We start from the raw sequence: 27,174 nt of genomic DNA, 5'->3' as shown, positions 1-27,174 counted from the left end.
GTAGTATGTGCGACGCGTTGTGAGCTTGTAGATCTGCTAATTTTCAAAAAATCTTGAAATACAATGTGGAATATTTGGAATATTTTTGAAAGCTTATAGATTGACTATTTTCAAATAGCCAATGGGTTTAAGTGTTGCTTCTTTTGGGCTGGTCTGGCAACCGGAACAGAACACGTCTCGTGACAAGGCTATCGCGAGATCCTTGACAGAGCAACAACAACACAACTATGGTAAAGTTATTCATTTTTTACCGTTTGCTTTCTTCACTACAAAGTTGTTATATTAACTATTCCCAGTTGCCTTATGTATTATAGCTTGCATATAATGTGGTTGTATAGGCATGTAATGAGTTAATTGACCTCGTTGTTTGATTCAAACTAGTACCAAGAATGAATAAAAACCAAGTTAGCGACCTTAGCCATAGATATGCTAATGATGCCTATAATAACTTAACACTAAACGCTATGTTTCTGTCTGTTCTCAGCGGTTCCGTTTCTGTGGAGATCTGGATTGCCCAGACTGGGTGCTCGCCGAAATAAGCACATTGGCGAAGATAGTAAGTACTAGTAGTACATGCTAACGTTAGCTAGCTGCTGCTACCAGTGGTGGAAGAAGTACTCAACATTTTGTACTTAAATGTATCAATACTGCAATGTATAAGTACTCTGTTACAAGTAAAAGTCAGATATTCAGAATTTGTTTTAGTAGAAGTACAAAAGTATTGGTATCAAAATGTATTTAAAGTACCAAAAGTAGAAAGTACTCATTATGCAGTGTTGCTTTTCACAACTTTTCAAATGTACACAATGTATACACATCTTTTGAAAATAGCAGAGATACAAGCTCACGATGCGATGCATTGTGAGCTTGTAGATCGGTTATTTTCAAATGGCCGAAATATATATAGGGCTGAAGTGATTATTGTGTTTTGTAATAATTATCAAAATCTACAAAGTAACTAGTAACTAAAGTTTTCAAATAATTGTAATGGAGTGAAAGTACAATATTGTCCTCTAAAATGTTGTGGATTAGACGTAAAAGTACAGAAAATTGTAAAGTAAAAATTCTTCAAAAGTCTACTAAGTACAGTACTTGAGTAAATGTACTTTACTACTACTTTACACCACTGCATATACTTGCCATGATCAAAAACACTTTCCCATCTCTGCGTTGCCTTGCAGTCAAGTGTGAAGATGAAACTCCTCTGCGCTCAAGTACTGAAGGATCTGCTCGGAGAGGGCATTGATGTGAGTGTCTGTCATCTGCAGCTGCTAGTGCAATGATTTATTTGCCTGATGCAGGACCACAATGGAAATAAACAAGCCCTTTGGATTTTTTTGTGTTATCCTTTTTAGCATTATTGTATAATTGTACCTCTGTACTGTTTTGCAAACTGTTAATAAAGTATTCAGTCAATCAATCAATGCATAGTCGTTAGCCTTGTATCAAAACTATCATAGATGTAGTTGATCGAGTCTGACTTTTACTTTTGTATCTTGTGTTTTATCAAAATCGATAAAATACATCTATGATAGTCTTGATCCAAGGCTACATAGTCGTATAAAGATGTCGCGCACCAAAAATAGCCAACTTCTAGATCTTGTGAGCTTGTAGATCTGCTATTTTCGACAACTCTCCACCGTTATATTGTAATATTTAATTGTCATACTTCTCTTTCAGTATGATAAAGTTGCAAAGCTTACTGCAGATGCCAAGTTTGGTAAGTGAATTTCTGCTTGCTGTTGCACTGTTGAAACTAAGAGAATAATTCGACTTTATTGCACAAAACGTTTTTTTGTCTCTGGGCTCATATATCTATATTTTCTTCTAAATTCTTCTAAATTTGCATCGTGTGTGGCTGCAGCTAGACTGAACACATGTCCACCCTTTCACAATAGAAATGCACTACAGTAGTATGTTTATTTTATGTCTATGTCTTACATTTATGTTGTACATGTATTTAAAGAGAGTGGAGACATCAAAGCCAGTGTTGCCGTGCTCAGCTTCATTCTGTCCAGTGCAGCAAAGCATGATGTTGACAGTGAATCCCTATCCAGTGAGCTGCAGCAGCTTGGTCTGCCTAAAGGTGGGTCAAACACTTTCTACTTGTCTGTCATAAATGACAGATTTTAGAGGTCTTGTATTATGTCTATGCCACAGGTTGGTTTCAGATGGTGCTCACTTGACGGGTGAGGCCAGTTGAAGAGTTGTGCGACAAGGCAGGGTTTGGTAGGCAGACAGACAGGAGGGCTGTTTGACCCAGGGAGAAATAATCCTACACAATTGAGGTCAGTTTGGCATAAGTTCACAAAGAGTCTTGGTGGAAAGCCCCTTTGCTACTCCTTTATCGGCAAGTCCCTAACTTAAGTTTGAGAGGGCAAGGGTCAGGCTTCACCAGAGACAGGGTCTCTTGGTTAAAGTGTTGCCAACTTAACACAAAGTGGTTGTGATGAACAGTGAACACCATTGTTGACTGAGAAGAATTGCATGAGAAGCATGTTTACAGGACATAGCTCCAGACAGTTCAGTTCCAAAACACAGGCAATTCCCAGGAAAGGGTGTGTTGTGTTTTTATAAAATATATGTGAGCGTGTAAACATCATTATGTTCTCAATGTCTCTCTTTACATTCGTGAATGTGACATTCTACACCCCCATGAAAGGGATTTCATGTTTACCATTAAATACCTAGACTGTGGTCCCACCACAGTCTAATTGGTCCCGCCACAGTTTCATAATGAATGAAGGATGACAATAAAAAGTATTGTCATACTTGTAGTAATAACAAAAGATTGCTTGCTGTGTGTACGCCTTTGCTTAAGGCTTAAGCAAAGCAGAATCATAATAAACTTTATTGTCAAATCACAGGTTTACAGCTCTAAAGAAGTGGGTGAAATTCTTATTTAGTGTGCCCCTCCCCCTTGCTGTAATTATGTGCAGCCCTCTACTTTTCATAAAGCAAGCAAACCTTGGCCTGTAGTGTGAAAACAAATTGAATACATTTCTGCTAAACATTGCAGACAGAGCAACTATGTGCACATCTGGCATGTAAAGCCATTCTTTATTCATTTGAGGGTAAAACAAAATGGAGTACTTCCCCAGTCTGTCCCATCCATCTATCACTAACTGCCTCAAAGCATTATAACAGATTGCTCTCTGGTGGGTGTCTGTGTGTGTCATGCTTCCCCCCCCCCCCCCCCCCCCCCCCCCCACACACACACACACACACACACACACACACACACACACACACACACACACACACACACACACATAAAGGTCGTCCTCAGACGAGCCATCCATCGTCGCTTCCAGTTATTGATTGATTGATTGATTGATGATTGAGCACTTTATTGAAAATGAATTCAAAAGGATAAATACACAAGAAAGCCCGAAGGCTTGTTTCCATTGTGGTCATCCCGGGTCTCCATACATCTGGCGGCTGGCCAGCTCGTTGGTGCTTTGCGCTCCTGCATCTTTCTTGAGTACATCCACGTATGTTAATTTGGGACGGCCTCGTGTCCGGTGCCCGTGTGTTGGTTCCCACAGCACCAATTTGCTGGCTGGCAGCTCTTGATGTCTTTGGCAGTGTCCTGCTAGTCTCATTCTCCTGGCTGCTATTTTCTCGCTCACCCTTGGTATTCCCTCATACAGAATAGTGTTGGTAACTAAGTGTGCACTCTTGCTGATGTTAAGTACTGCATCATGCAACATTCTGGTATAGCACCCGTCTAGAGACTTCTGCAGGGTTGGTTTCAGGGTCCAGCATTCACTGTCAAATAGGAAGAAGAAGCTGAGTTTGATTTGTCGGGGGAGGTTGGAGTTCCATACACTGGCCATGCAAGTGCCTTCCTCACTAAGATCTTGCTCGGTTGAGTTGACCTATGATCCCAGGTACTTGAAGTCCTTGACTTCTTTCAGAGAAGTGCTTCCTGTTGTTGTTATAGGTGGATGTTCCGATAGGATGTTATAGGTCATAGGTTTTCAACTGGTGGTCCGTGGACCACTGGTGGTCCGTGAAGGTATTGCCTGACCATGCATTTAGTTATGTAGGAAAGTGAAGATTTGTATTTTATTTTATTTTATCGACCACTTGTTGAGAAACAGTCAATGTTGTCAGTTACTGGGAAGTCGAATGTCAAGAACTTCCATAGAAATGCCTGGTTGAGTCATTATTAGGAATTAAATGTGGCCATAATCAATCGCGTGTGTCTGCTCGCTCACACATAAGTTGCAATGAATCAGTTAACATGAGTTTTTTAGCTCTGGACCACTAGCATATCTCAGTTAAATAATAACGGTTAAGGGCTTGATTTAATTCACCTCGAATTAACACATTAAAGTAAGCCCTTAACAGTCATTATTTAATTTCAAGCTTTCCCCCCATATCACCCCTCCCAACACAACAGTGGTCCCCAGGTTGATTCTCAGTCAGGGTGGTGGTCCCTGGTTCATAATCAATTGAAAACCCCTGTTATAGGTGAATAACCTCAGGAGAGCAGGCTGATGTCGTCCACGTAGTTTAGGTCTGTCAGGACTACTATGGGGTATCGTCTCGACCTCTTTGGAGTTAGAGTGAAGCCAGATCGCATAGTCCAGGACTATGATGGAAGAGGAAGGGGGCTAGGGTGTCCTCTTGCAGTTCCCCAGCCAGGATGTCAAACTCCTTACTGTTGCCATCTGGGTCATATTACCATATTTAATTTTCATATATACACACACATATAATGTGTATATGTGTGTGTGTGTGTGTGTGTGTGTGTGTGTGTGTGTGTGTGTGTGTGTGTGTGTGTGTGTATTTGTTTTGAGTGGCCTTATGTAATATAATATTTTGAGATATGGATTAATTTTTTTCATGAGCTGTATGCCATAATCATCAAGATTAAAACAAAAAAAGGTTTCAAATATTTCACTTTATGCGCAATGAATCTAGAATATATGAAAGTTTCACTTTTTGAATTATATTACGAAGATATTAACTTTCATTTTTTTCATTGATCTGTGTGTATGTCTGTCTGTCTGTCTTTAAAGAGAGAGATGCATATCCATTGGGCATTATTACTCATTACTATGTACATGCACTTCTCCTATTAGAACACACAACAGGGCTGTGCAAGTCATATGAGGACAAGCATAGTGCGCTGCAAGACAAACTGAGAGAGACAAGCTTGAGACGTAAGTATCCCCCCACTTAACCTGTCACATTACTAATGACGAGGCAAAAAGCTGTTGTGCTGTTTTTACAGGGACTGCTGCTGTTATAATGAAAGTGATTGCTGTGTTGTTTCAGTTGGCCGTCTAAAGGCAGTGTCCTGGCGGGTCGACTACACGCTGAGCTCCAGTGAGCTGAGGGAGGTGAATAAACCAACAGTGCAGCTTAAATTGCAGGCGCAAGGTGCAGAGTCAGGCTCCACTGAAACCACTGTTGTCTCTATTTCTGCTGACAAGTTCAGAGTCTTGCTTACAGGTCAGTTCTGTGTTTTGATTAAAAAAAAACTGCATCTCTCTCTCTTCCCCCCTCTGGGCTCATGTGGCGGTATTCCGAGCACAGTGCAAGATTATGAACAATAATTGTCTCTTTCCGTTTGAGGTCAACATTATCGACTATTATTGTTATTTCAAATGCATCAGTAGGCGTAGATCTCTGATTCTCTGGGTATGCAGTAAAGGACATTGCAGCCAGTTACAGGTTTATGCCTAATGACTGTTTTTCCTTTTGTTTGTGTTTTTACAGAGCTGAAGCAAGCCCAAGCTATGATGAATGCCCTACAATGAAGTATGCTCATCAACTAGTGGATATGTTATTGTGAATGATGATGAATGGTATCCCACAACCAGAGATACTGATAGACTTCTTAAAGTGCCATATTTATTTGACAGCCGTTCCTAACCCTGGTTCCCAGGGGCCCCTTACCATATTAAAAAAAGAAAAGGGCTTCTGCTGCTTTATCTTATTCTGTGACATAGCTACCCAATTAATTGTTTAAATTAGACCAGATCAGGAGTATCTGTGGAATATTTTTACAATATAAAATAGTGTCCAGAACATTAGCATATGTGTATGTCTAGTTTGTCAACCTGTGGATATTTAGAACAAAATAATATATTACTAATAGTCAATAACAATATCATAAGTATCCTGTTCTTCCAGAAATTAGGTACTTTTGGGGACTTTGTATTGTTTCCTGACATATTCCATGCAAAGCATTGAAGCAAAGGTGTTGTGGACCATTTTTGTAAATATTGTATGTTATAGTACACAGTTGAAGTTGACTTTTGTAATAATTATATTAATTATATTAATTAATAATGATTGACGTAATAATACTCATTTACTTTATTATAAATAAATACTTGAAATGCTGACATACTTGATTGATTGAATACTTTATAGACAGAAATGCAAACAGCACGAGGTACAGGTACAGGTACAGTCACACATTTTGTCTAAAAGGAGTCCTGGGGACTTGTTTCCATTGTGGTCCTTGTCCTTAATTCATCAACATAGCATAAAAATATCACAAATACAATACATCAACAAATGAATTATTATTCTTTGTTCCCAGTCGTTAATCGTTATCAATATCAATCAACACAATGCCTACAAACAAATACCATAACGCACTCATGGGTTATTGCTGCTGTTTCCAGCGGATGCACTTTTTGAAACGCTTTTTGCTTATATTGGCCTATTGACAGGGAACTGGGAACGATTCGCGTTGCATTTTGCTCATCCGGCCTGGGTGTAGAGCGGATATGGACGGTGCAGGCATGTACTGTATGCTTGTGTGCAAAGGACCGAACACAGTAGGCGGGCTCTAGACCGGACTTGAATGGACATTTTTCAATGAATGAATGGCATAGCATAGTATTTAGTCGCACGCCGATGTTGCTTAACATCGGGGTTGCCATGTTTGCTTATTATAAGCGACTTTTTACTGGGCTTTTTTTTCCTGTAAAGTTGCTTGAAAATATCAGTGGTTGCGTTTTTTTTGGGCTTGTTTCCAAAGTGTAGTTGCTTATTTGGGCGTGCTCCAATGTTTTCATAATTATTTAAACCAGTGGTTCTCAAATATTTCCATGTCATGGACTCCAAAATTAATATGCATTTGTCCCTAAACCCCATCTGAAAATGTTTTGTGCCAGGGACCCCCATACAAGATTTGTGTTGTTAGAATATTTAAAAAATATTTAAATAAATAAATAGCAGATCTATAAGCTCACAACGCGTGTGATCGGGCTCGAGTTTGTAGATCGGTTATTTTCAAATAGCCAATATATAGGTTTAAAAGTGCACATGTGGCCTATTTAGTCGCTTCTTCTGGGCTTGTTTTCATAGACCTAGTTGCTTGTTAGTCTCGCAAAATCTGGCAACACTGCCTAACATGTTAAGTAACAACAATCTCAAGCGAACTGTTTTGTAAGAGCTTGCCGTGTTTTCTGTCTGATCTGTGCCTGATCGTCAACTTACACCGCTGCATGCAAACCAGTCCCTGATCCACCCATTTGTTTTTGTTCACCGTGGTAAGTTACCAGATCCATCCTTTGTAAGGTTGTTATTGGTCGTCCTGCAGAAATAGCCTATCCTATCGTCATAACAGAGCACTACTAGCCCCGTTTGGAACCTCACTCTCCACTATAGCTCCGAGATGAGATCCAGGTAGAGTCCGACAAAAGTCAGTGAATATTACCCTTTTCGCAACATCGTATCCAATAAGTAAAGGTAGTCCGAGACACCTACAGATGTTTTCAAAATAGTTGGAAAGTAAAATTTAACTGATGGTGTTGAAACAACCGTTTAAATGGTTTATTTAGTCAACCTGTGCCATGTTTTCACATTGAATCGGCGGCAGTACTGGCACCTGCCGTCGGGGGGGTCTTCCGGTTTGAATGGGAAAACATGGCACGGGCTGACTAAATAAGCGATTTAAACGGTTGTTTCAACCCCGTCGGTTAAATGTAACATTCCGACTATCTTGCAAACATCTGTAGGTGTCTCGGACTACCTTTACCTTTTGGATACGATGTTGCGAAAAGGGTAATATTCACTGACTTTTGTCGGACTCTACCTCTGCCTGGACCCAATGCAGCGGAACCTCATCTCGGAGCTATCGTGGAGAGTGAGGTTCCAAAGGGGGGCTACTACAAGAGCACATGATTTAAGAAAATAAAACATTAATCCATTGCCCGTGCAATTGAACATAACGCATTAGAAGTGTAGTTTTTATTTGTTTTATTTTTTACTGTGCATGTACTTCTTTTATGTCCGGATACAGCACGTGGGCACTAGGGACATCTGGGCACCTCGATGTAAAATTGGCTATTTTGTCCTAAATGTAAAAAAAACAAATAACAAGTAAGTAATGTAAAGTATGCATGATGTTAAAATGCACGGTACATCATTATCAGACTTAATTTTATCCTTCAACTTCTTGTTTATGCCCCAAAATGAGGTTTTGTAGCAATTGTAGAAATAGACCTCAATTGTCGAATGTTTAAGCATGTTCTAATCATGTATACTTTACATTTTATAAATATTAGATTTTTTAAAATTTTGGACAAGATAGCCAATGTTACATTGAGGTGCCCAGCTGTCCTTAGTGCCTATCTATGTCCTAATGTCACCACTTTTCTCATTATTTTTCCCCCTTTCTTATTTTATAAACAATTGTGTTCTTAGGAGCTGCAGCATAATATTGAAACAAAATGCCAGAAGGACCAGAACTCCACCTGGCAAGCCTGTTTGTAAACAGAATGTGTGAAGGAGTGATTTTCACAGGACCGGTCAGGAAGTCTGAGGTCAGCAAGAGTCCTGATGTGCCCTTCACCTGTGATGAGTACCGCATCAGAGCCACCTCCAGAGGGAAGGAAGTGATGCTCACACTGACCCCCATGAAGAGTGACGACAAAACATGCAGCAAAGTCAAGGCAGGGCAGGCTGACCAGCCCATGGACGTCGTCTTCCGCTTCGGGATGTCAGGCTTTTTCCGCTTGACCACTGAGGATGAGCTCCCCAAGCACGCCCATCTGCGGTTCTACTCCACAGAGCAGCCCTGCAGAGTGCTGAGCTTTGTGGACGCACGTAGGTTTGGCACCTGGCAGCCAAATGGGACCTGGCAGCCTGTCAGAGGACCCTGCGTCATGTTCGAGTACAAAAGCTTCAGGTTGGTATAATGGAAGTAGGAGTGGAATGAGAGTATGTCCCATAGAACAGTGGTTCCCAAACTAAGGGTCCCCAAATTATTTTGGGGGGTCCCCAGATGATTAGCTTAATGTGCAACATTGTTTTCTCACTTAACCGTAAACAAACCAACGTACAGTCTAGAGGGTATTTGCACATTTCTAAAGTGATAATTTAAGGATTTGTTAATACCAAATAGTCAAATATTGCGTAAGAAAGAGGGAAACATTGTAAAACTTGCCGATCTACAAGCGAGGCGTTGTGAGCTTGTATGTAGTACGGCTATTTTCACAATATTTATCTGTGGAACTGAGTCAAACAAAATTGAATGCCTGCAATTCCAAGTGCTTGTAAGGGTGTGGGTCCCCAGTTCAAATATGATTATTTTTGGGGGTCGCGGCCTGAAAAGTTTGGGAACCCTTGCCAGAGAACCTCAGAGTGTCTTTAGATTTGAATTCCAAATGACCACTAAAGACCTAAATGAGTCCAAGTTTCTTTCCTGTTGCAGTGTTTGTGAATAACAGCAGCTGACAGGAAATACACTTGGACCTAAGCTATTCACTAGCAATGCAACTCCTCTGACAAGGTCTATAACAGGTGACGGTCATTTTAATATTTAGATCTTTTGGGTGCGTGACAAACAGTGCTAGCTGGAATCAGCACTGTTTGACTGGTTACCTCTTTCAACCTGGTGTCCCTATTTTGGGTGAAAACGTTATATTATTTTCAGACAGAATATTTCAGACATTTCCCAAAAGTACAAAAATGTTTTAATTTGTGTTGTATGACGAAGTATACTTATCTGGTTTAAGTTAAATCATTGGCTCCACCCAAAGGTTTGACTTTTGTGATTTGTGGTCATTTGTGATCATGACAGTGGTCAGTTTATTTCCACAGAGAGAACGTCTTGACACGCCTGTCTGACCGCGCCTTTGACAGGCCCATCTGCGAAGTTCTGCTGAATCAAAAGTATTTCAATGGAATCGGCAACTACTTGAGGGCTGAGATTCTTTTCAGGTGATTGTAGGAAACTCGTAACTTCTTTCATTTTCTGAACAATTGTTCAATTGTTTAGATAGATGGTGATTCAAACTCAGCTCTGAAATGAATGACATTCCTTTGTGTTTTCCTTCATACAGTGGATGGGAGGTAGCCTGGTAAACTCTCCCGGTCGTGGAATACAATTTCATTTTCATTCCATATGAAATTGAATTCCGCGACCGGGAGGGTTTACCAGGCTAGATGGGAGGCATGATTAGAACACAATTTAATTGGAAACAATAGGGCCTTTACTTTCGAAAGAATAGAGCCTTAATTACTCTTCTTCCTTCCTGGCAGGTTAAATATACCACCATTTGTGCAGGCGAGGAAGGTGCTGGAAGGCCTTGGGTCAGAGGAAGTCTTTGAAAATGACACGGATATTAAAGATCAACTCACAGACACCAAGGTGAAAGGGCATAAAATGATACTCACAAAACCCCCTTTGATCAGAGAAGCTCAAATTTGGGATTCTCTGATCTTGAAAGGCAACACCATTCATTGTGCTTTTTCTAACAGCACCACTTTGTATCCTGATCAATAGACCTTTGACAGCACTATGAAGAATGTGAAAGTCGAGGCTGCTGACCTCCTAACTCTGTGTCACACAGTTCCTCTGGAGGTAGTGAACCAAGGTAGGCAATATCGTGTTTGCTGTCTTGTCTATGAGACATGTTTACCATGCCAAGTAAGTAAAAAAACAGAGTGGGTTGAAACTGTATACCATTTCAGCCGAGTAAGCCTCAGTGATGACTGTGTTTTGGATAGCATGTTTACCAGTATGACAGTTTTGAATAAATATTGCTGTCTTTGAAGTGCATACATGATTGTTGACACATTCCTTTGTGATGTAACCTTTCTAAGGTGGAAAGGGCTATGATCCTGAGAAGGCAGACTACTCTGACTTCAAGGCATGGCTGAAATGTTACTACGTGGATGGGATGAAATCTATCAGAGACCACAATGGAAGAACTATGTGGTTCAATGTGAGTAGCGGGCAATACTTTACTTGAACCCACCTCGTAACACTGACATTGCCAGTTCATGACATATGTAGTCATAATAGTTTATGACCAATGGCACCATTGGATATGTCATGATTGACAGCTGACATAAAATGTAATTACCTGACACTGTATGTCACTTGCAAATTCTTGCTAACTGTACTGTAGTTAGCGTTTGTTTTATACAGTAGGTCCTTCATTATAACAGCATACAAAGAGTTATTCTTATTGTATTAGTATTGCGGGTGGATTTTTGCCATGGATGAGTTGTGTAAGGAAATATACATAACAAATTTAGATTTTATGTTGCTCAATATACACTAACCAACCACTGTCTCAATTTCAGGGTGATCCTGGGCCCATGGCACCTAAGGGTAAGGAATAGTTTGTATAAATAAATACAAATATGACTAGGCCATCTTGTTCTTACATGACTGAACAAATGTCTGGTGTCGTCCCACAGATTCAAAATCACCCAAGGCAAAAAAGAGAGCAAAGAAAGACGATGACCATGATTACGAATGCAAGAAAAAGGTATTTAAAAACCCCCAAAACAATGTCATCCTTTACAGTGGTAATGACTCAAACACACTACTAAACCGTTTCGATTGTTTCTTTTAGGTGGTCAAAAGCCGTTGTGACCGGACAAAAAAGGAAAAGCAAGTTAAACAGGAACCAGTAACAAAGAGGCTAAAGAAAGAAATGGATACACTCCAGGAGCCAGCTTCAGAGAGACGGAAGTCTAAAGGCCAGTTAGTCAACACAACTGGGGGCAAAAAAAGCCTGACCGCAAGTAGGAGGAAAAGCAGCAGTGCAGAGACGTCAAGTGAGTATTGTGGTTGGTGATCCATGATTATTTATTTAATTCAAGTCTAGGAATATGTGAGGCAGAACATTAATAAATGGACTTGGTGGTAGATCTGTACCGTAGTGGCGTAACTGGAGTCCTTTCTTTTGCAGTTCCACAGAGGCGGAGTGGGAGAGTCACCAGACAAAGCACAAAATAACCACATTAATGACGGAGAAAAACTACTGTTTGGGACCAGTTTTGTATTGTTTTATACGGATATTGTTTTAGAAAAAAAAATACTGTAGTCTATATGAAACCATACCATTAAAAAAAAGAATAAACAAATAAAATGTTATGTTGATCCTAAGTGTTTAGTTGAACAAAGCTATGGAACAGGTAGATGTTAATTGTTTAGTTGAACACAGCTATGGAACAGGTAAAGTAGTGTCTGTATTAAAATCTTGTAAACCTATTCCCAATATTTAAATTTAAAAAGGTTTTATACTATAGAATATCAAAAATACTTCCAAGAGCTTCTGTTTCACACAGTTGGATACAAAATACCTCAGCCTGCCATAAACAATGATTTTCATGAAATTAATACAAGCCACATGTCATTTATATACACGTAGCTTAGGAACAGTTACCCATACCTTCAAATACTTTAATGTAAATTAAACATTTGCTAATTTCATACTATTCTTTCAATTTGATTCTAATAAACAGACATGCAAAAGTGTCACTTTTCAGCTACAGTCACCTTTTTGAACCCAAATAGGACAATTGTGTGACACCTGACCCGAAAGAAAACAACATGTTGTCACCTTTTTCACCTCGGGGCTGTTTGCATGCCTGAATAAAGCATTTTGTAGGAATGCAAATCTAGCCCACCAGAGAACTTTAATTACAGGCAGAGAAGCAGAGACACGATTTGAAAGGGCTTGAAGCTCAAAATAATTCCATCATTGGTCATTTTTGCTGGCTGAGTAGCATCCACACGCTCCAGAAGATCACAACTAGGATGGGATGGAAAGGCAGATTCAATATCAACTTATGATGTAATAAAAAACATTGACGCAAACTACAGGTAAATGGTAGAAATACTCACTGCCAGGCTTCTTGGACAGGGAGGGAAGTGCAAAGAGTTGCTGTCACGCTGCTTCCATGTGCCTCGTACAGGCGGACAACCAGTGAATCCTTTCTGTCCTCAGCCTGTGTAGAGAAAATAAATCCTCATAGCTTCAGGGAATAAACACAGGTTTGAGTGGAAAGCTGAGCGCTCGCTGGAAGCATACCGGTTTAATCGTTTCAAGGATGACCGCTGCAGTGCTGACAGAGAAGGCACTCCATGGTACGGTGTGTGGGAAGCACTTGATCAGCCTCAGAGGGTAGTTGAGGTTATATGCACACTGGATAACAGATGCGTCCTGGAAAGTACCTGTTACAGCACACATCAAATATTATCTCAACCTACCATGCTGTTTTCACCATGCACAGTTGCACACAAAGCTTTTAATCCCAGGGGTAAATTCCCTGCACATGCATTGAAACCCACCTGTATGGGGCATGACGGCATAAGTGAAATGGTGTACCCCCATGTCCGCATTGGCATCTGGGGCCTTTGAAGCTCTAAGTCTGTGACAGAGACATGCACTGTTAACATTTATATTATATTTATATATTATATAATTGTTGAACAGGACAGATTTTCGGCGAGCAACACCGTTGTATGACTAAGTACTGTACAGTTAATGAGCTTAAGCTAAGCTTGATGTGAGGATTCATATTTTGTGGTGGTTGTATGTAATAATACTCACAGTGATAATGTCATCGTGTTCTTATGAACCGAGTAGCCATATTTGCAGTCGTTCAGCAGAGCAACTCCAAAGCCATGCTCTGACAGGTCTGCCCACTTGTGACCCCACACCTGAGAATTTAAACAAGATGTGATGCTAGCCTGCATGTATCATGAGCTCCATAAATATTTAGACAGTCACACCTTTTTATGTTTTGTACAGCTTGACATTCTCACTGCCATTACTTTCATATCACATCATTTCACAAAGTATGTCATATTTACAGGACCAAAACGTCTAAATACTGAATAAATTAAAGTAAATTAATTGTACTGTATATTTAGATAAAGTTAAGCACATTGTACAGTTGACTACACAGTGCTACAGTATACCTCAAACCTGGCCCAGTCCCAGGATGTGTTCCTGTGTGTGGGTCTCTGCAGGTGGCCAAACTGGATCTCATATGTAGCGTTGGGGCTGCGTACTCGCACTGGGAATTCCACCTTGAGGAACTTATGTGACTCTGCCCATTCCACCTGGAATTACAAATTGTATTTTGATTTGTTTGGTGATAGAACAGTTTAGTTAAAAATGCTAAAGTAACGTTTGTCCAATTAGATCAATGATCGTGTCGATCTACAGTACCTTACAAGTACATAAGAGGAACATGGAAGTATGGCACACACCTGTGTGTTGAACTTGATGTAAGGACTCATGGCGTCCAACACAATCTCCTGAGTGATGGTGCTCTTGTCACTGATCCTGAGAGTAAAGCTGACACTGCCCTTCAGTCCACCAGCAGACACCACCTTGACAGGCTGCACCACCTCCAACACTGGCTTCCTAGGGGGGTCAACACAGCTGCTTACAATCGAACTGAGCTAAATGAAAATACTGTGCATTTCATTGATACATTGAATTATGCTACAAGTGAGTTTGTTAATCCTATCCAGCTTTGCAAACAAGTTTAATTGGGATGAATATAATACAGATGAAAATACAGTTAATAATTGTATTTTTTAATTTTTAAGATGTTCCTATCTAATGAGGTGTGTGATAGAGAAATATTTCACAAAAGGTGAAAGTAATGGTTGTGGCAGAGACCTCGTCTGAAGATGGTAGTCCATTACATCCCAAGCATCCCAGTATAAGGGGACATCATCAAACATGACAAACTGGTTTCCTTGGCAACCGTCAGAGATGGCCTCTCTGAAAGCAACAGTGGCAAGAAAAAAGTTAACAACTCAGTGTTTGTTTACTGTAATCATGCACTGCAGACTACACAACCCTTCCCAATGTGAATGTGGGTCCTACCGGTTTTCCTTGATCAGATATAGACATGCCAAGCTTCCATCCTTGTTAACAATGGCTTGTAAAATCCCATTCTCCATGAGGACAGTACCGTCAGCCTGCAATGTTAGATGAGGCCTGGGTCACACAACTTCAATAATGCCACAGCAATTTGAATGAAATGCCCTCTATATACACTACAGCAGTGGTTCTCAAATGGATATATATCTGGAAGTGTTTTGGGCCAGGAACCCCTAGAAGAGACGATTTAAGTAAACAAGTAATTCAAAATGTTCCAATACTTTCGATATTTTGAAAAATATCGAAAGTATTGGAACATTTTGCGCGCCACAAAGTGACTCGCTGTGAGCTTGTAGATGTGCTGTTTTTGAATAGCCAACATATGGATAAAATGGTTAAAATGATTGTGATGCTATGTTAACTACTTTTGCCGGGGACCCCCTGGAACCCCCCCAAGGACCCCTGGGAGTTCCTGGACTCCACTTTGAGAACCAATGCATTACACTACAGTATAGCATACCTGCACAGTGACAGAGACCGGGATCACAGGTCGTGTGTCTTCGACGATGGTCAAACCAACACTAGGAACTTTCACCAGAGCTGCAATACCATATACAGTGTCAGACAACGAGATGTGGATTTGAAAGCACCACCGTAAATACCTAACATGTAACAAAATGCGTTATGTACCGAGACAAGGTTGGCCAGTGGCATCTTGAAGCTGTATGACTTCATTGCGCTCCCATGGCAGCGCATTAAACACGGCAGTGGAGTCGCCCTGCTGTTCCCTCGGCCCCAGAGATTTACAGGCATCTTGCAGGAGCTGGCCACCGACCCTACGGATGTCTGGCGGACAGAGTGTAATTATTTAAACCCTGTTAAAAAGAGGTCCTTCTGCACACCTACTTCAAGGACAGGCAGCCAGTGCATGAAAAAAAGGAAATCCTGCACACTGTCTTCACATACAGCCAGAGTATTTATTGAGAATACAATACCTGATGAAGGTCAGTGCAACCGAAACGTTGTATTCTTTGGCTGTAAGTGAAGACAGTGTGCAGGATTCCCTTTTTTCATGCATTTTTCTAAACCCTAAAACGGCTATGGCACAATTTTACTGTGAATATATAAATTGGAACACAAATTATTCAGTGTACCTTGATAATAAGAGAGTGCATCATCCACAACCATCTCTATACAGCTGCCAGGAATCACATCATGGAATTGGTTTAGAAGAAGCAGCCTGCAAGACAGAACATAATAGAAACCATGTCCAGCTGGTAGTTCCAAGACACATCTGATCTAAACCCCCTTTTTCTTATCCAAGTCAAATGCCCTTTCTGTACCTCCAGAGCTCCTGTAGCTGCTTTGCAGGGTACTGGAAGGCCTTGTTCTTCCGCATGGCCAAGCTACTGGCTACCTCAATATCATGGAGTAAAGCCTCACACTGGCGGTTCCCAAGCTTTATCTGAAAAAAAAGTACATGTAGTTTTAACAGCTAATTTATAATCGATTAAATCAATTAGTTTGATTAACTGCTGCACCCCTAAGGTAGACATCAAATCTAACATCTGTCTAAATAACATACATGGCATCTGTGTATGGCTAAACAACATATATCTACTGTAAACAACATACTGTACTGTATTATGTGAAAAAGTAAACAACATACATCTGGATAACATAACTAGCATCTGAATACTGTGGGCACAGTATTCTGATACAAGGAGTGCAATCCTGACTGTAGTTGGGGGGATGGATCATTCCACAGCTTAGGAGCCATGAGGTTAGAAGAGTCTAGGTTGCAATTTGTATAATTTAAGTTTTAGGGCTGAAGACAGTGAGTGGATATTAGCTTTGACGGTTGAAATGAAAGACCCACCTGTGCCTGTGTGGTGTAGGTTCCATTGTGCAGCTCTAAGAAGAGTTCTCCAGTCCATGTACACAGCAACGCCGAGTCATCATGGAGCTGAGAGAATAGCCTGTCAGGACTGGACATCTGCACTCTGGGGAAAGTGGTGTAACAGTTAATTGTTTTCCCCCCTCAAATAAAACGCATCGCAATATGGCGGGCATTGATTCATTGATATGAAAAATAAAAGTTATTATTGGGGAAAATAACACGCTTCTTGATATTTGATTAATCAAAAAAGTAATTCATAGAATAGTTTCTAAGAAAATAATCGATATTTTCAGCCCTACTAGGGAACACAAACCAGAAACCAAGTGACTGCTCTAGTTACAGTATCACTCCATACATGGAACCAGCCTGATATGACTCATTGTAAAACAATACAGATGTCATTGTCACAATGACGTAACTAAACACTAGTGAGACTGAGACACGCATCACACTGAGACACGCATCACAGCGGTTAGAATAAACAGTTTGGAAGTTCATTGTTTTTTTTTTACTTTGTCTAGACTGGGATGGCTCAGAGTTTCTGTAGTCATAGGAAGAACTGACTATAATCAGACCGATCAGTGTGAAACTTTGCACGCACACTCCCTAGAGGCCAAGGAAAAAACTATTTTTCCCGGCTGACTTTTGCAAAACACATTTTTTTATATTACTCCTACAGATGTTGTCCAAACATCACACAAATCGGTACACATTATCTCTATAGTCATGTGATCAAGATGGATCTGTCCGATTATGAGATATGCATCACAGAGGTTAGAATAATAAACTAATAATAAAGTTTGGAAGTTCATTGTTTTTTTTCTCCTTTTTCTAAATTAGGATGGGTCAGAGTTTCTGTAGAGTCATAGGAGGCACTGACTTGGGAAGTCCATCTGTATCCTGGACTCGCTGCAGTCTGTCTAGCATCAGCTGTGTGGGTCCGCCTCCACCATCCCCGAAACCAAACAGAGCTGCGCTGTGATTGGCTCGGCCTTTGTCCTTGTTGTTCTTCACCGTGTTTACCAACTGGGGAAAGAAATGAAATGAAAACGAATGTGAGCGATTTGACTATTTCCCTTTCAAATGTAACACTCAAATGACGTGTGTTTGAAGGCTCACTCACTTCCTCAACCTTGCCCTTCATCTCATACGAATTTCCTGGTGGGAAATGAGTTAGAACCTGGGATCCATCCAGACCCTCCCAGAAAAATGTATTATGCTGCGAAAAGTGAACATTTTCCAAAGAAAAATATAAATTGTAAATTATAGGTATTATAACTGAGATTGGTGCTGGTTCTGGTGTGTAACTTACAGGGAATACGTTAACTAGGTTCCAGCTGAGCTTCTGTGTCAGGAAGCGAGAAATCCCACTGCCCTGCATGATCTGAGGCAGCTGGGCAGAGTAGCCAAAGGTATCTGGTAGCCAGAACTAAAGAAGACAAGGAGAATTACTTTTACTTTACTTTAGGGCTGGGCAATACGGACAAAGATAAGCAAATATAACAATATTTTTGACCAAATACCTCAATATCGATATAGTGACGATAATACATATTATATATATGTATATTTCTTTTATGTAAAAAAAAAAGCAATGTGAGGCGTTGTGAGCAATGTGAGGCGTTGTGAGTATAAAATGAAGGCTTAAGTAATAAAAAATATTTCACAATATTACAATTTACAAAATCCTAGACGATATAACGATATATTGCCCAACCCTACTTTACTTTTTTGTTTTTTTACATGTACATACAAACATACATTTTCTATGGATGTTGTCCAATAGGGTGGAACCAGGTAATCATGGACAATATTTTTCTATATTTACTTCGGCTCTAAGTTTGCTTCACCACCCATGACAGCGGTTTCACATTTATGGAGGTTGCATTGTTTGATTGCATGGTTTCACGGCTAGAGCGTAGTCATAATTATGTTGACTTAACTCTTTTTAGAGTAATAAATACAAAACAGCCTATAAGCTTGGCTTAGTGTTTTACTAAACCCAACCTCTTTACAGTAGATCCCAAACTCTTGATGAAAGAACCGCTGGCCTTCCAGGAACTGCCTGACCATGGATTCACCTGAGGGAAGGTTCCCATCCTGAAAGGAAACAATTCATCTTTATATACACTACATTGACTACAATAGCACAGGTTATTAACCTATTAAGCACTATGTAAGTAAGACAAATAGCAAAAATAGCCAATCTACAAGCTCATGACACATTGCGAGTTTGTAGATCTGCTATTTTTGAAATTTGGTTGAAAGGTCCAGAACCATAAAGAACAGTATTGGTTCTCAAAGTGAGGTCCAGGGACCCCCAGGGGTCCTTGAGGGAGTTCCAGGGGGTCCCCAGCAAAATGATGTATAGTTAGGAACCAAATGGACCCTTATGGGTCTGTAACTCTGAGAGTGTACAAATGGAACCAAATGGACCCGCTAGGGTCCATTTTGGTTCCATACGGACCCCTAAAATAGGGGCCTTATGCATGCCAAACTGGGGGTTCAATTAAAATGGTTGAGAATTGACTGCTTGAGCTGTAAAAAATCATATCTTATGGGAGGTCCGTGGCATATCTTTTCAAATGGGGGTCCGCGGGCTAATAAGTGTCAATTTGGAGGTCCTTGACATGAAAAAGTTTCAGAACCACTGCCATAAAGCACAAGTAACAGACAGTGATTTCATAGATTGTACTTGCCATTTCCACCCATGTGCCTCCAACTGGGATGAACTGGCCCTTCTTGACGTAATGCTGAATCTGTGAGTAGAGTCCTGGGTACCAGGTTTTCACCCACTGGAACTGCTGAGCCTGGGTGAAGATTGGCAATAACCCTTATTTGTAGCCCTTGTTTTAACTGCTTAACCACTGAAACCCTATACTAGTCTTCCTTGACCGGAGTGCCCCAGGTGTCTATACTTGCCCCCCCCCCCCCTACTGTATGCCCTACTGTACACTTTGTCATATGACCGTGTCCGTGAAAATAGCCCAAACAAGCTCACAACGCGTCACATCGTGCTGCGTTGTGAACAGTTATCTTTGCTATTTTTAAAGACTTTTGACAATCTTGGACAATTCTTGCCTATAACAACATGCCCAGCATAGGGATGCCATGTTGGAAGTGGAAATTGTTGCAATAATCGATCGTTATTGCAATAAAGTATTTGTTATCCTATCGTTATTGCAATAAACTATCATTATTGCAATAAACTATCATTATTGCAATAAACTATCGTTATTCGTTAACGTATCATTATTGCAATAAACTATTGTTATTCGTTAACCTATCATTATTGCAATAAACTATTGTTATTCGTTAACCTATCGTTATTGCAATAACATATCGTGGAATTGGGGCAAGACTGTGGTCAAATTACCTGAGAGCAAGTAAACACAAACTCTGGATTCTTCTCCATAAGGCGGATCACTGTCACCCAGCTTCGACCGCATTTGCGAATGGTCTCCTCGTAAGGCCAAAGCCAGGCTGCGGATATAAAGTGATGATCATTTACTCATTCTTCAAAGAGTGACAACATGACATGGCTATAATGTATATGTGGATCCTCTGGCATTCCCAATGAATAATGATAAATTGAGACCTGAGTCTATGTGGCAGTGGCCCATTGCGTGGACGTTGTGCTGGCTCTGTCCATTGCGTTGGCTGAAGAACTTGTGAGCCAGACTGTGCGCTTTGGGAAAAGACGTGGGATCCGCTGGGTCACACAGGTTGACCATCTCGTTGACGGTGTAAAGTGCCTGGTAGCCACGTTGCTCTCCTTCACCCAGGTGCTGAGATGGAGACGGACAGAACGGCGTGTGAGCTTTAGTTTAGCCTTTGACCCATTCAAACCGGGAACGCATCTGTGTAACCACTTTTACCATTAGTTTTATACTTTGGGCTATTCAAAAATAGCAGATATACAAGCTCATAGCTTGAGCTTGTAGATCTGCTATTTTTTTAAAGTTCGTGAAAATTCGTGAAAATCTTTGAATATATATATTTTTCAAGCGAACATTCTAAACTCAAATCTTTGCTTCTGGGGGGGGGGACCCTGGAACAACATATTTTGAGATAGGGGTCCGCGGCCAAATCACATCATTTTGGGGGTCCTTGACATGAAAACGTTTGAGATCCACTATATTATAGCAAACAAATGTCAGGATTTAGAAGACATTTGTAGAATCCCCAGAAGCAAAGATTTGAGTTATAAATGTTGGCTTTAAAAATATATATATTCAAAGATTTGCACACATTTTCACGATTTCTAAAAAAATAGCCAAAGAAATCTTAAAATGACACTTATGTGTTCCCGGTCTTTATGGGTTAACGTCCAGTCGTTCACAGTTAAATAAAACATAAAATAATACCTCATCAATCCCGGAGCATTATGCTCCTGTATGTTCAGTCCACTATGTACAGTAGAGCTACTCAGACAGGCGGCCGTTCATTCAGGCACCATTTATATGCTTCATGTACTTCATGTATTGCATCACAAGGTCATGTGATGCAATACAAATTAGGCTTTAACCACATGAACCCTAGTGTCCCTATTCTGGCGGGCGAACATTCAGCGAAAATAGCAGATCTACAAGTTCACAACACGTCACGTTGTGAACTTGTAGAGCTGCTATTTTCAGTGAAGAGATTTGGTGTAGAGGGGTAGAAAGGAAAGGACCAAGTAGACCCCTGTGGGACCCTGGTCAATGGAGTAAATAGATTGGCTAAATGTATCAATATGCCACATTATCTCTGAATTTACCTTCACAATATCAACCAGCATCTCAAAGTCAGTCAGCAGCTCCCTCACGTCGTGGTTAAATACCACTAGCTCTGCTTTCTGGACAGAAAACTTCTTGTTAGGGTCTGGGGCTGCAATCATGGACCCTTGACCCGCTCCAAAAAGACTATTGCAGGCCAGTTCCACGTAGAGGGTGATCCTAAAGACCAAGCAACAGCATTGAAAAATGTGCATTAGCAGTTGAGTGAGTTGAGTGTTTCATTTCTTTGTTAAAAATCTGTTATTTTCGGTGAGCGAAAGCTAAATTAGACTTAACAGTTGCAGCCATGTATTAACAGTATGTTATATTTGATGCCATCTGTATTGCAACATCTGTAATCTCTCAAGAACAGATTCTGCTCTGTGTTGGAATCTGTCGTGAAGGTTCGTCATAACGTGTACACACTGGGCTACAAGTGGGCGTGCCTTCAGATCAGGAAGCAGGCCGCGCTTTACCCAATCAAATGTAGTGGGCGGGATTTACGTGTCCGCCGATCATTCCCACTCGAAACCAACCGAAACTAATTTAACAATAGCGTCCGCGGAGCAGACAAAACCACGAAAAGATATTCACATTTTAACTTGCTCTTTTATCATAGAAACAAGTGGGCTTATAACCAAAACGATCCATGTTCTCTGGGAGAAGTGGTGTTAGTGTTCTGTGTAGACATATTGTTAGTGGGAATGAAAACATAGTCGCACCACCGGAAGTGAAACGCTGAAGGCAGACCAAAACCCCGGTTTCCTTGCGCACGGGTGCTACGTCGTCATTGTCCCAGAGCCAAGTGAGATAGTACAAACAGCAGAGGGCGCTGTTTTTCCTTCTCATTTTGGTTCTGGGAGGACCATATCCTCAATTATTTTACTTTATACGTGTACATTAACCACTAAATTAACCACTTAAGCCCTATTTTATACTTACGGATAGTTGAATATAGCAGATTTACAAGCTCACAACGCATCACATTTGTAGATATTTTATTTTCAAATACAAACATTTAGCCTATAATGACCAATCGCCAAAATGGGGACACCAGGGTGAAAGTGGTTAGAAAATCATCAAATCAAATCAACTGACTGACCTGTGTGGCTCCTCGTCGGTCAGACACTCGGTCAGGATGTAACTGGTCTTTTCTCCTTCTTTAGTTAGCCCCTACAATGAAATATGTTACACAACTCTGTGAGATTCAGAACGGGAGAACGGTGGAATAAAGCTATGAGCCTAAAGCAGGTACTAAGGGGAAAGAAATGTTGTAATGCACAGCATGGGCATAGCAGTGGCAGCCATTTTGTGGTGCCACAAATCGAAAGCCCATTCATTTTTTTCCAAGATTTCAGAAAATATTTATTAATAAATAAACAAATTTGATTCTGTAAAAAAATATTGTTTTAATACTTATTTAATTATATGATATACTTAATAAATACCCTGTTTTGTGGTTTTCAAATGTGTTTTTTTCTCTCACAGAATCGAATGTTTTATGGTCATGATTCACCAGGAGCCTGGATGGCATGGTTCCAGCTTCCAGGCTTAAAATAATTAATATACATATTTTCGGAAATCTCTATGGGACAAATTAATGGGCTTTCGATTTGTGGCACCACAAATCGAAATAGGGCACTGCTATGCCCTATCTGTAAGGGTTGAAGTGAAGATCCCTGTGGTTATTACCTGCACAGGTTGTTCCTCTCTCCAAACCATTGCCTCCCCATCGCTCTCCCACAGAAGATGAACCTCCTTCCCTCTCCAAGACTCTGGGATTGACACGGTCACTTCAAACCAGCAAGTCCACCATCTGTAGACATATATCAATCACAGTTTAGCATTATTGACGATATAAAAAAAAGGTATTTACAATGCAAGGCTATAAAACATGATACCATACTTAGTATACTTACGTAGGCCCGAAAGAGTCACCAACTTTATATGGTGCAAAGTTCTGCTTGGCAGCCTCCAGGAATGAAATACGTTTGGGGGACAGGAATGAGGTGAGACATTCCAGTGGATGAGAGTCTCCATAGAGTCTGCAGAGTAAAACAAAAATATTGATTGATTGATTGATTGATTGATTGACACAGACAGGCAGACAGACAAACAGACAGACAGACAGACAGACAGACAGATGATGCACCAACCATCCTACATTTAAAACACCATCCTACATTTAAAACATCGGTTTGCAGTCAAATGTGTTTACACTGAGAAGTGTAAAAGCCTACTACAGCCCTAGGGGGTTACCACTTACCACTTGAACCCTAGCATCTCTTTTATGAGGGGAACATTAGCCGAAAATAGCAGATCTACAAGCCAGCTATTTTCGGCAAAGGGGTTTGGTGTAGAGGGGGGAAAAGAGCAGACAAAGTTTTCTTATAGGGGGTTTAAGTGGTTAAATGTCTGAAAATACACAAACATGAATCCAACACTGATGACAGTGCTGTCAAACAAGTCTATGAAGCTATCTAAGAAAAGTTTTAATCTGCAACATAATGTTATACAACCGGGAAAAGTACTCAAATTCTTTACTTAAGTAAAAGTACCAATACTGCAATATAAAAATACTCTGTTACAAGTAAAAGTCCAGAATTCAAAATGTATTTGAATAAAAGTACAAAAGTATGGGCATCAAAATGTACTTAAAGTACCAAAAGTAAAAGTACTAAATATTTGAAAATAGCAGATCTACAAGCTCACAACGCGTCGCATCGCGTTTCGGAATTTTCATAGCCTGTGGTTAATGTATGTTTCAATATATCATAATTTATATCTGAAAAGTAACTAATAACTAAAGTTTTCAAGTAAATGTAGTGGAGTAAAAGTACAATATTTACCCCTGAGATATAGTGGAGTAGAAGTAAAAGTATTGGAAATTGGAAATACTCAAGTAAAGTACAAATACCTCAAAATTGTACTTAAGTACAGTACTTAGTTACTTTCCACCAAGAGGGTCCTTCATGGCCTCAAAAAACGGCGAAGACCACTGCACTAAACAATACACTATTTGCATATAGAATTAGCAAATTTGCATATTTGTTTGACACTGAATGGATCGTGGATGAATAATGGATGAAAATGAATTACCGTCCTCTGAGATTGCAGTCTGTAAAATAAATGTCTGATACGAATTTCTCTGCTCTTTCTAGAAGAGTCCGTCTGTTCTTCAGTACAGGTTGGTGATACATGTTGCATTTATTAGAGTAAACAGTCAATCATAATAACACCTAGAACTGCTTCACCACATCCAGAGCCGTTCAAAGCCATCTATGTTCAAAGCTCTGTCTGCACCACATCATCACAAAGTCCACAAGGCTCGTGAACGACCCGGAAGTACAACTCAGTGTTGTTGTACTTACAGGTACTAGCCGCTAGATGTCAGCCTTGGATTTCAGTACCACCCAATGGATAATAGGTGGGCACCTCTGGTGGGCACTAGGGACATCTGGGCACCTCGATGTAAAATTGGCAACTTTGTCCAAAATGATAAAACATTAAATATTTGAAAAATTGTCTTTTAATTTTTTTTTCAAGTATTCATGATGTGAACATGCACGGTACATCATTATCAGACTTAATTTTATCTTTCAACTTCTTGTTTATGCCCCACTACAGATTTTGGAGCAATTTAGAGTAATTGCAGAAATATTAGACCTTAATTGTCGAATGTTTACGTATGTTCTATTAATATACAATTTACTTTTCTTAAAGACATGTTCCAAATATTTTATTTTCCAACATTTTGGAAAGAATAGCCAATCTAACACCAAGGTGCCCACTCTTCCTTGGTGTAATGATGGTGCCATCCCTGTGTCACCTCTGTAGGCTTATTAGGTTTAATTTAACAGTAGGTCTGCTCCCGCAGTAAAGTACAAATACATTTTGATTGATTGATTGATTGGTTGGTTGGTTGGTTGGTTGGTTGGTTGGTTGGTTGGTTGGTTTTGAGAAATCCACATGAGAGAACAGCTGCAGCCTGTATTAGTATTGGTAACTGGAAGAGTGGGCACCTCCATATTAAATGGGCAGTTTTTTTTCTCCCCAAAATGAAAATAAAGAATGAAAAAAGAAAAAAAAATGCTCTGAATGAAATGATAGGTAAAGTATTATGATGCTTGAACATTTGACATTCAAGGCCTAATATTTCAACAATTGCTACAAAACCTGTTCAACCTGATCAAGGATACGTTTAGGTCTGATAATGAATCTGATGCACCATGCATGCTCAAATCATGTATACTTTACATTATTGTAGGTCATTTTCCAAAGCATACTTTTATTCTTTACTTTTTCACACACAAAAAAAAAAGAAGAAGCCAATTTCACATTGAGGTGCCCAGATTTCACAGATGTCCATGTGTCCGACAGATGATTCTTCACATCCTTCAGTCCTTTAACCTCTGGGGCATTATGCTATGTATGGGATATGGCGTTGCAGACAGAACAAAAACCTCAACAAACAGCTCTGATTTGATTTTTGAGAAATAACCACCATCACTTGATGATAGAGAGTCCTTTTATTTTTGCATAACAGGGAAATTGTCAGGAATTTTGCAATCCCAAAAGAAGACGGTGTGAGAAAGTAAGCAAACTTTACTTTTGTTGTATGTTTTGCTTCTGTGTTTTGCTTTGTCTCTGTGGTTTTTTTAACTTTCCCAGTGTATTTGTTTTTTTCTGTACAGCACTTTGTTAACCCTGAACAAGTTTTAAAATATTCTATATAAATAAAGTGGATTGGATTGGATTACTTCAGCACCTGTTGCTAAAAGCAACATTTGCACACACAGGCAACCTCCATAGCTAATTTATAGCTTCATACCTCCTTGACATTACAGGATGGAAAGTCACGCATGGGAGAGCAATATGCAAGTATGTTCTAAGTCTAACTGTAAATGATGCATTCAGTAGATACATATGGCTGAGGGCATTAAAAGGGAAGATTAGTAATGAAATCCTATAGCGACCCGACCCTTTGATCCTGCTGTAGACCACCTACAGTATGATCCCACTGACTGACACTCTCTGGTCATGTTGCAGACCATCCCTCTCATCACGTTGACGACCACCTGTCTGAAGCTTTTCTTAGTCACTATCTGCAGAAATTATTTGTTATTGCCACATTCATGTTTAGAGAACTAACCAGACCACATCTTCCCACATCTATATCAGCCATGCCCTGCCTGAACACCTCAAGATAGACAGCAATCATGGCACAGTCATTGTTATGAAACTCTACAAAGCAGCTGGTCATAACAGTGGCTTGACACGACACGTTAAAGAACTCTTTTCAGAGTTCTTTCAACAATAAGTGGATGAGAACCTGGATGGTCCTGAATAATTTTGCCACGTGTGGCCATTCTATGGTCAAAGGTTTTGACCATTCAAT

General features: G+C 40.1%; 3 protein-coding genes across 3 annotated transcripts; 2 read left to right on the top strand and 1 right to left on the bottom strand.

Annotated features, from left to right (window-relative positions):
* Positions 1-185: 185 nt before the first annotated feature.
* Positions 186-6,352, top strand: commd4 (COMM domain containing 4). Its single transcript, XM_080438392.1, has 8 exons — positions 186-230; positions 485-556; positions 1,182-1,247; positions 1,681-1,720; positions 1,967-2,086; positions 5,094-5,174; positions 5,290-5,466; positions 5,734-6,352. The coding sequence occupies exons 1-8, from the start codon at positions 228-230 to the stop codon at positions 5,772-5,774; spliced, it is 600 nt and encodes a 199-aa protein (XP_080294518.1). The 5' UTR covers positions 186-227; the 3' UTR covers positions 5,775-6,352.
* A 933-nt stretch (positions 6,353-7,285) lies between these two features.
* On the top strand, positions 7,286-12,373 carry neil1 (nei-like DNA glycosylase 1). Its single transcript, XM_080436780.1, has 10 exons — positions 7,286-7,523; positions 8,680-9,163; positions 10,078-10,197; positions 10,519-10,627; positions 10,763-10,853; positions 11,083-11,204; positions 11,569-11,596; positions 11,686-11,756; positions 11,844-12,048; positions 12,183-12,373. Exons 2-10 carry the CDS (start codon positions 8,706-8,708, stop codon positions 12,227-12,229), a joined length of 1,251 nt encoding a protein of 416 aa, XP_080292906.1. The 5' UTR covers positions 7,286-7,523; positions 8,680-8,705; the 3' UTR covers positions 12,230-12,373.
* On the bottom strand, positions 12,258-25,091 carry man2c1 (mannosidase, alpha, class 2C, member 1). Its single transcript, XM_080436779.1, has 26 exons — positions 24,876-25,091; positions 23,696-23,821; positions 23,469-23,592; positions 22,879-22,949; positions 21,779-21,956; positions 20,618-20,807; positions 20,396-20,502; positions 19,719-19,829; positions 19,027-19,119; positions 18,332-18,448; positions 18,143-18,238; positions 17,900-18,045; positions 16,999-17,122; positions 16,463-16,584; positions 16,274-16,359; positions 15,810-15,965; positions 15,640-15,719; positions 15,123-15,217; positions 14,913-15,017; positions 14,495-14,651; positions 14,201-14,344; positions 13,830-13,939; positions 13,568-13,647; positions 13,308-13,450; positions 13,121-13,224; positions 12,258-13,028 (listed from the first exon to the last, which is right to left on the bottom strand). Exons 1-26 carry the CDS (start codon positions 24,974-24,976, stop codon positions 12,917-12,919), a joined length of 3,078 nt encoding a protein of 1,025 aa, XP_080292905.1. The 5' UTR covers positions 24,977-25,091; the 3' UTR covers positions 12,258-12,916.
* Between the last annotated feature and the right edge of the window lie 2,083 nt (positions 25,092-27,174).

This window comes from Gymnoscopelus braueri (genome assembly GCF_963280865.1).
Source record: "Gymnoscopelus braueri genome assembly, chromosome: 9".
Lineage (NCBI taxonomy): Eukaryota > Metazoa > Chordata > Actinopteri > Myctophiformes > Myctophidae > Gymnoscopelus > Gymnoscopelus braueri.
The sequence above is the reverse complement of the archived record's forward strand: the minus strand, read 5'-3'. Positions and strand labels throughout refer to the sequence as shown.